Source organism: Pollachius pollachius, assembly GCF_949987615.1.
Source record: "Pollachius pollachius genome assembly, chromosome: 11".
NCBI lineage: Eukaryota > Metazoa > Chordata > Actinopteri > Gadiformes > Gadidae > Pollachius > Pollachius pollachius.
The window spans coordinates 10,594,183-10,604,182 of NC_136944.1; the positions used below are offsets into that span (position 1 = coordinate 10,594,183).

General features: G+C 49.8%; 1 protein-coding gene across 1 annotated transcript in view; it reads right to left on the reverse strand.

The window, feature by feature from the left end:
* rai1 (retinoic acid induced 1) overlaps window positions 1-10,000 on the reverse strand; it is a 56,444-nt gene that overhangs the window by 6,237 nt on the left and 40,207 nt on the right. Inside the window, exon 2 of the mRNA XM_079746440.1 lies at window positions 1-5,970. This exon is cut by the window's left edge and continues 763 nt beyond it. Coding sequence (XP_079602566.1) covers window positions 1-5,885 — 5,885 coding nt within the window. The 5' untranslated portion in view covers window positions 5,886-5,970. The remainder of the gene's footprint in view (window positions 5,971-10,000) is intronic.

Below are 10,000 nucleotides of genomic sequence, written 5' to 3' on the forward strand. Positions count from 1 at the left end.
TTAAATCGTATAATAGGCGTTGCTTCCTCGAGGCTATTAATGATTGCACACCAAGAGGGAAAATGTCTAGAGTTGTTGATACGCACGTGTGGATGGAAGCAGGGGTTAATTTCCTGTTGCACAGGTCTACGCCTGATCCTTTTCATTGAAATATTCTCCATTCGTCTTTCGGATACTATAACTACAGGACCTGCGATACATTGGTGGGTTTTTTCCTCCTCCTCAGTTTCCCCCTTTACCTTTTCCCTCTTTTCTTTTTCTAGTTTCTCTCTCTCCTCTTTCTCTGTCTGTTCACATTCGGCCGCCCTCACCACTGCTTCAATTACTTCCATGGCGTCTTTCATGCCTGGCTTTGGCCCTGGCTTTTTGTGGACCTTCCCAGGCTTACCGGAGATATGCTCTGGTGGGGCCTTTCCTCGTTTCTTGTGGCTGGGGTTTGCCCAGGGTTTCCTTCCTCTCTTGGGCTTTTTGAGGGGCTCTGTGGTGGTGACCTCGCTGGGTGTGATCATCGTATCGGGGCCAATTGGAACTGGAACAAAGGGCTCTGTAGGTTTTGGCGCTGCCTTTATTTCTCTCTCATCCTCTGTGGGTGGTGGTGGGGGTGGTGGATCTACAACCTCAGCACTTGTCTCCTCCACTTCCTCCCCGTCCTCCGCCGAGGCCTGGCCTTTCCTGCGCTTCCTCTTCTGCTTCAGGTGCATCTCGTGGTTGTTCTTAATGGCTCTCTGTTTGGCCAGCCGCTGCGTAGTGACTATTAGGCTCCCGGCTTCCATGTTTATCACAGAGGCGTCTGTGCTTTCCACCAAAGCCCATCTCTTCCTCTTGGTTCTGGCAGGCTTGGTGGCTGATGAGGGTACCCCCGCTGAGGGTTCCTTCAGCCACTCTATCTGGGCCCCTGGGTCTGCTGAGCCCCACACCCTGTCACTCACCTCGTCAACTAGTATCCCTTGACTCTCTATTTGTTCCTCCCCACACTTCTCTTCTGGATCAGTATTATCCGGTCTCAATTCCTCCGGTATTAACAACACATTTCTCACATCTTGTCTTATACCCTGAGATGTGGACTCATCTCGTTTTAACTCTTGCCTTTCCTCTTTCTGAGTTACCTCATTATCAACTCCAACCTCCTCTCCGCTGATATTCTTGTCGCTCACTTCACTGGTTTTCAACGGTCCTTCAACCATCTTATTAACGTCTATCAGAGACGTCTCTGTGCTGTCTATTGCCAACATCTCACTCTCTCCCAAGCCATGTTGAGACGAGACCTTGGATGTTGGGTCCTCAATAAGAGTACTTTCGATATGTGCCATTAGATAGTGTTTCTTAGAGCTGGGAGAAGAAATTTTCTGCACCATTGCCTCATATTTCTGGCCCCTACCTTTGCGTGGCGGTAGGACCTTTGTCTTTGTCCGGCATTGGGGAACCACTGGGGGCAGGTCACTTATGGTGTCACTTTCAACTAAAGGTGGAGCTGTTTCTTTGGTCTGGGGCATATTCAAACTCAAGGTTTTCTTCAGCGGCCCTCGCTTTCTTTTAGACCCCCTGACAACCTTTACCTTGGGTTCATTTGGAGCCAGTTCCAATATGGTGGATTCAAATGGTGGTGGTTTTGGTTTGGGTTTTGGGCCTCTCTTTTTCTTGACCGGCGTTGAGGGAGGTTCAGGGCAGGCTTTTCTTTTTAGACAAGCTAGCATTCTTTCATCAGGCACAGTATCGTGGTGAGGTGGAGTGAGCTGGCCAGGTGAAGATATTGAGATATTTTTGTTGTTTTCATCTGCCATGGGGATGAAAGATTCCAGATTCTGTTCAATACTGTTGAGCTCTTCAATGTTAAGCGAATCACTGGTTTGTATTTCTGTCTGACCTTGTGCAACAATGTGTTCCTCTAGGACTGTTACTTTCTCCTTTAAAGGTTTTTCTATGGCAGGCTTTCTGGATCTTAAAACCATATTTTTATTATCTTTCTCTGATACTTTTGTTTCATCATTGTCTTGTTTAGATGCATTTCTATCCAGGTTTGTTGGAAGCACGGTCGCTTTAAGATTATTTTTGCCATTAGATGGCAGTGTCACTTCTTCCTTTTGTATTATCTTTGCCTTAGATACAGAGCCCTTAGGACGACCCACTGTAGCCTTAATTGTTACAGCATCATTAGGGGGTAAAGCCTCTGCTGAATTCAGTAGCGGTTTAAGGCCCGGTTTTGTACCAAGCTTTAGTACTGGTTTGGATCCAGTTTTAGACCCAGGTTTGGGCCCTGTTTTTTTTTTTACTGGTGACTCTACTTCAAGGGACAGATCGGGTGGAATTGGCTCAGGTTTGAATACAGGTTTTTGAGCAAGTTTAGGACCAGGCTTTGGTCCTGGTTTAGTTCTAGGCTTTGCAGCAGGTTTAGGACCTGACTTTGATCCTGGTTTGGCTCCTGTCTTTGCTCCTGATTTTGGACCTAGTTTGGACTCTGGTTTTAAACATGGTTTAGGCCCTGGTTTTCTCTTTGCGTTGGGCTCAATTTTTGTGGCAATATCTGGTGCATTAAAGGAGCGAGTGCACATTCTAGAACGGAAGCCTTCAGCTAATGATTTGGGTGTCTGGCTCAAAATAGATTCTTGGTGCGCTAAGTCCATTTGATCTGAGAACAAAACAGTTTTGCTCGGGGCTATGCAGAGTTTTTTTTCAGGCAACGGAGCTGCTTCATCCTCCTTCTCCTCTTCTCTCTCTAAGCTCAGCTGGCGTCTGATTCCAACCCCTGACTGCATGACTCTTCTTCTGCTCCTGGCATGCTTACGTCCGAATGCCCGTGGCTGGGCAGATGGGGTGACGGGCTCTGCCTTGGCGGAGGGAGTCACAGCACTGGGGCAGCTGATGCCTGGTTCCATGTCTTCATCACCTTTCTTCGGGGAAGGTGGGGTGTCTGCCCAGGAGGGGGCTGGTGGAAGGATTGACTTCCCAGGCAGCTGGGGGGAGTCAGGCTCCAGAACCCTGGAATCGCTGTGGTCAATATGATCCCTGCTTTGTGCCTTGTCATTTAGAACCGAGAAAACAGGCATTGCAGACTGAGGCTGAGGAACAGTGTCACCGATAGCTGACTCTCTTTCCGAAGCATCCGTTGCTGTTACTGCTGTTGATGCTGCATCTCGGTGGGTAGCTGTCCCCATAGGGTCTGCATCAGTGTGGGTATCAGTGAGCTTTGACCTGCTACAGGCATCGCCATAAGGTACCTCTGGCCCCTCACGATAATGTATGTTTCCCTCAGTCGATGGCTGGCTTATGACCCTCCCCTCCTCCATATCGTCACTAACCTCTGCCGAAACAGGAGGGGAAAGATGTTGCTGCAGCTGTGGTTGTTCCTCCTGTCCTCCCTCATCAGCCTCATCTTCAACCACGTCCTCATCTTTGCTCTCTTTCTTTTCTTCGTTGACTCCATCCAAGGCCTCGACATTGGGAGATAGTGAGTTGCTTTCCGAACTGTCATCCTTCTCTGTGTAATATTGATTCCTTTCAAGGTCACCCCTTGAAATGAACGGGGATGCTTTCAGCGAGCTCTCTGATGCAGTGGGGGACTCAGACTTGAAGGCGTCCAATTTCATATCTCGCTCTATTTGTCCTTTTCGACCAGAGTCAGAGAGAGCAGCTGGAGATTGCTCAACAAAATCTCTTGAATCAGGGTCATATTTATGCTGAATTCCCTGGTACACTGTCTCATCATAGCAGAAGCTTTTCTCTGTCATGCCCTCGTTGATTTTAGTGTAGAGGGCTGGACCCTTCTCATCCTCTGACCATTTGTCTAGCTTCTCATCAATAGAACTGTCCTTTAGGTCGGGATTCTGTTGCAGCGTCACTTCCTCTTCTTCAGCCTGCTTCTCTGTCCATGCCGATTCTTCAAAGTTCTCTTTAACATGTTCACTTATTCGTTGTATATCTGGAGGGGAGTCCCTCTCTTGTTTCAAAGGACTATGGATACTCATGCAGGTAGGAGACCTCTCATCCCCTACACTCTTTGCTGGAGTACTTATGCCATCACTTCCTTGCCCTGATTGATACCTAGGATCCGGGGTAAGGTTTTGGAGACCAGAGTCCCCAGACCTGGTAGACATATCATCTGGGGATGTCATGGAACATGAGGAACCTGTGTCATGGCTGAGTTGAGTGTTGTTGGGTGGCTGTGCTGGACTCCTGCCCTGGCTGCAGTAGTAGTAGCCCCTTTCCAGTTGCTCATCACTGCTACTTGAGTAGCCTCCTTCATGTAACTCCATGGGTAGTGGCTGATGTTGAGGCGTGGAGTATGAGTCTTGCATTGGGCCTCCACCAACCCCACCAACGCCACCACCATCTGGATACGTAGGGCTTTTATAGTCCTCCCCCTTCTTAGATGAACCTACACTGCCAACACTGCTGTTACTTCCACCACTGCTACGCTTGCTGCCTTTCTTGTTGGCCACCAGGGCCTCTGACAGCAGCAGCTGTTGGACATTGTTGGAGATGTTCTCAACCTGAGAGGTGAGGGCGTTCAGGCTCCACAGGCTGGGGTTCGAGAGCAGCTTCTCTGAAAATCGTTCCTTCATGGTGGGACCTTGTGAGGTGGTGGTGTAACTTTGTGATGCCACTTGGGGCACGTTTGGGGAGGGATGTGAGCGTGGGGGCATTAGCATGGTGGCGCTGCTACCTTGGTCCTGCATGGCTGCTGAGGAGGACGAAGACGATGAAGCTGCCCCGGGGGTCATGGGAGGTTGGCCGTACTGAAAAGACTCTGGATTGGTCATTAGTGGGGAGGGGGTGGAGCTATAGGAGGGCGAACGGCCTACAGAGCGTGCTGGAGAGTGACTAGAGGAGGGGCTGCATGTTTGATAATACTGCTCAGGGGATCTGACAGACAGCTCTGACAGACAGTAGTTTTGCTGGGGTTGGCCGTAGTATTTAGAATGAGACTCCTGTGTACTTGGCATAGCCTGTAGCGGCGGCTGGGACTCATACACTCTAGAAGGGGGCTGCTGGTAGCCATAACTGTTTTGGCTTGGTCTGTAGCCTGCCTGTTTCAGACTTGGGTGACTACTCATTTGTCTGCTATACTGTGAATTGGAAGGCATGTTGTAGCCTTTGTAACAGTGGGGCATAGGGCTGCACTTCTCCATGTACGGGGAAGGAGAGGGGGAGTGCTGTGGGTAGTGCAGGTGGCTCTGTGGGTACATGAGTGAAGAAGGGGCTGGGTTAGAGGGGTGGGTCTGGTGGTGGGGGCTTGTGTAGACAGGGTTGGAAGGCTGGTGGCACTGGCCTTGGGAGTGGCCCAGCATGTTCTGCTCCATGTACTGGGAGGAGCTAGGGGTAGGGGGCACGCCAGGCTCCATACGGCCCACCAACTCCTGCTCATACTGGGTTAGCTGGCCTGGGTCTTCCCACTTCTGCTGGATTTGGCCCTCGGCCATATACTGGGCTGAATAACTCCCGGGGCCGATGTGGTTGCTGTAGCCGGAAGGGCCCTGTAGGTGTTGGCTGGGTGGCGGGGGAGGCACTTTGCTTCCCCTGTAAGGCTTCTTTGCCTGAGGGGGCACCGAGCCAACATTTCCACCTCCATTTCCAGCACTGTTGCCCGGATAGCCGGGGTAGGTCTGCTGGCTGTAACAGTCCTTTTGTGCTCCCCCACTTCCTGGGGCTCCGGAGGAGGGCATGCCCGTGGGGGTAGCCAGGGGGTGAGCCTCGTAGCCGGGGCGGGCGTGTTGTTGCTGTCCGGCGCCTGGGCCGGGGTGTGGGCCGGGGCCTGGGTGTGGGTGCTGGGGATGGGGGTGGTGAGGGTGCTGTCGGTAGGTCTCCAGACGGGACAGCTCCTGAGGCTCCGGCTGGTAGCAGCCTGGGTTTGTGTGGTAGCCCCCACTGCGCTCACTGAAGGACTGCATGGCTCTCTTTCTCTCCGTCTGTGGCAGTAGCAGGGGGGGGAAGGGGAAGGAGGGTCGGAGAGAGGGGGAGGGGGGGGTGGGGACCCTGGTGTCAAGGGCATGGATCGGAGGGGAAGGAGGGAGAAAAGTAGAAAGAAAAAGGTTTTAGTGTGGCTCAGACACACACACACACACACACACACACACACACACACACACACACACACAAATAGAAAATTATCATGCTGGAACATCAGTTGAACTCGTCAATTCTCCCCTCTCAAACACGGATACACAATTAATTAGCATAATTAAATTGCACGACATTGGCTGTATTAGTCTGTATGCGCACAAGAATAATTGTATTGTGTGCACATACAGTTTAATTCCTGAACTGTATGTGTTTCTCTGTATGTGACTGAAAAGAGAGAGACAGAGAGCATCTGTGACTGAACAATTTAAAGGGACAATACAAGAAGTAAATACAAGAATAATTAATTTTATTAACTAACCCTTACAAAAAGCTGGATGTCTGTTTGGATACCACCTGTATACTATTTGGCTCTAACAAAATCTATAACTACTCATATGCTAAATATGAAGATGCTCACACCACCACTGCTTTCCGAAAATGACCAAAATCTGACCAATCTCTTTCCATGCGGTGAGTGGGAACATTCTTTACACAGGTGACCACAGCGGCCAAATGTTCCCGCAAGAGCCCACGATTCACCCCTTCTTCTGCTCTATATGCCCAATCAGCCACTCAATGCTACTCAGCCCTGCTTGATTGGTCAGAAACCTGGTTGGGATGGAGGCGGGTGAGAGTGAACCAAAGATTTCAGATATGACTCGATCCAAGCACCATTCATCAAAACCAAGGTCCTAGCTAACCAATCGGGGATTTGTAAACGGTTCATTGGCCTAAAACGAACACAAACTGCCAGCAATAGTCAGATTGGGGGACAAGATAAAACCCTTCTTGACAGTCCATCACCTCTGTGTGTGTGTGTGTGAGTGTGTCTGCGTGGGTGTTTACTTGTGTGTGTTGGTCTGTGTTGTGTAGGTGTCTTCTCTTTTATACACCACTGAGATTCTGTTCTCGTGTGTTTTGGTCCTGTTCATATATGCATGCGTATGTGGGCCTTCAGGGCATATTGTAGTTTGTATTTGCCAATCTGTATGTTTATAAAAGGAAACAGGTGAATATTATGCACGATAGAAAGGGGCTGGGTAACTGCTGTGTGTGTGTGTGTGTGTGTGTGTGTGTGTGTGTGTTTGTGTGTGTGTTTGTGTGTGTGTTTATGTGTTTTTGGAGGCCGTGTTCAACCAGCCCCCAGGAGAGTGGTGCATCCCACCAGACCCAAAGTGTTATTATTAATTGCTGAACACATCACAAGTGTGTATGTGTGTGTGTGTGTGTGTGTGTGTGTGTGTGTGTGTGTGTGTGTGTGTGTGTGTGTGTGTGTGTGAGGGATGGAGAGAAAGATTGTTTGCGTGTATATGTACATTTGAGGAAAGACTATTTTTCATACCTGCAGTATTGTGAATGTGTGTTTCTGTGTGTGTGTGTGTTTGTGTCTGTGGTGTGTGTGTGTGTGTGTGTGTGTGTGTGTGTGTGTGTCACTCTGTATGTGTGTCTCTGTGTGTGTATGGGAGGGGGGCGGGGGGGTGAGATTTCCCTTGAGAGACTTCCTGTCCTCCCTTCTACCCCAATATCTCCTCAGCCTGTGGCAAAGTACAGCTTCACTAGCCCTGGTGTGTGTGTGTGTGTGTGTGTGCGTGTGTTTGCGTGTGTGTGTGTGTGTCTGTCAGAGAATATGTGTTGTACACAATGACCTAAATAAGGTAAGGGACAAGATTCTTCCATGCCAAGCTTGCTGGGCAGAGACATAGTGTGTGTATGTGTGTGTGTGAGAGAGTTTACTTGCATGTATGTGTGTGAAGAAATGGTTGTTTTGTCTCATTGTGGACAGAAACATGATTCGTTTTCATTGTGCAACTCTCGCTGGAAACAATGACACACACACACACACACACACCCACAACCACATACACACACACAAACTGTACTTGCTGCTAGCGGCCAACGCTGTATCACGCCAAGAGCAAAGTGTGCGACGACTCATGCTGAGCTCCCCAAACTGCACCTGTCTGTCCACCTGTCTGTCTGTCCTTCCATCTGTCTGTCTGTCTGTCTGTCTGTCTGTCTGTCTTTCCATCTGTCTGTCTTTATGTATGTCTGTCCATCTGTCTTTTCTTTTCTTGTGTAACTGTCTGTTTGTTTGCCTCCCTGTCTGTTTGTCTGTTTGTGAATGTTCTTACGCACACACACCAACCAGGAAGACAAGCAAACAGTTGACTTGTGTCCTTTCATTTCCCCCCTCACCCGATGGTTGTTTCTCTCCCCTCCTCCCTTCTCCCCCCAGCCCTGTCCCTATGCCCCCTTCTCCCATCTTCCTCCTTGCCCTCTTTCACATCTTTTCTTTTTTTTTCACTTTTTTTTGGTATGAAACATTCTTGCTGAACTGCCACCTCCCCCTATCCATCAACACAATGGTGTCTGTCTGCACTGTGTGTCTGTCTGCCCCTCTCTCACTCTCTCTCTTACTCTTTTGGTAGCTCTCTCACTCTTTAGCCCTCACCATCTCCCTGTGCTGTGCTTTTGATGGAGTGAAAAAAGCAAAAGGGAGAACAGGAAGAAGGGAGGATGCATTGCGGAGGGATAGGAAGAGAGGGACGAAATGTGGAAGAGAGAAGGAATGAGATGGCGGAGAAGTGAAGGAGAGAGCAGAGGAGTGATACAATGTGAAGGAGATGTATGGGGGGGATGAGAATGTGCATGCAAGTGCATGCATGAGTGAGTGTGTGTGTGTGTGTGTGTGTGTGTGTCTGTGTGTGTGAGTGAGAGCGTGCGTGCGCGTGCCAGTGATTTACTGAGAGGGCTTTACACTCTCGACTCCTGGGAAATATGAGCTGCAGCATTCACAAAACACACACACACACACTGCATAAAAAGACACACACACATCGCATGAACACACTTACACACACACACACACACACATACATATATACGTGCACATGTGCACACACACCCACACACACAGCTTAAACGATAAGGAGAGTTTGTGCGCAGGATTGCGACGCAGCCGAGTCCATAATGAGCGAGTCTCTTGCATGCTCTGTGCAGACGTGCATGAGCTGCTGAGCCGGTGATTGATGACTCCGGGTCCCGCCTGCTCCCAGCCTCATCCAGACAGCTGTCCTCATAACCCCTCCCCACTACCGCTAAGCTCATCACTAGCTGCTGGCACACACCAAACAAAAGTGCTGGCTGCTAGCGTACACTAAACATCCCGACTAGCTGCTAGCGTACACTAAACATCCCGACTAGCTGCTAGCGTACGCCAAACATCCTGACTAGCTGCTAGCGTACGCCAAACATCCTGACTAGTTGCTAGCGTACACCAAACGCCACAACTAACTGCTAGCGCACACCAAACACCATCACCAGCTGCTAGGGCAAACCAAACACTACCACTAGCTGCTTGCGCACAACATACAGCCCTGCAAGATGCTGGCGCATGCCAAACACAACCTTTAGTTGTTTAGCCAACTGAACATCACGACTCGATGCTGGCGCACACCAAACACCACTGCTAGCTGCTAGTGCACACCAAACACCGCTGCTAGCTGCTAGTGCACACCAAACACCGCTGCTAGCTGCTGGCGCACACCAAACACTGCTGCTAGCTGCTAGTGCACACCAAACACCGCTGCTAGCTGCTGGCGCACACCAAACACTGCTGCTAGCTGCTGGCGCACACCAAACACCGCTGCTAGCTGCTGGCGCACACCAAACACCGCTGCTAGCTGCTAGTGCACACCAAACACCGCTGCTAGCTGCTAGTGCACATCAAACACCGCTGCTAGCTGCTAACGCGTGTGTGCGTTTGTATTTCTTGAGGTCTCTCTTGCGTGCTTTGGTTCTTAGTGTGAAAGTATGGATGTAGGTAGGATGGATATATGCATCTATGTATCTATGTGTGTATGTGAGAGTGTGTGTTGTATGTGTGTGTGTGTGTGTGTGTGTGTGTGTGTGTGTGTGTGTGAATAAAACAATGTATGTGTGT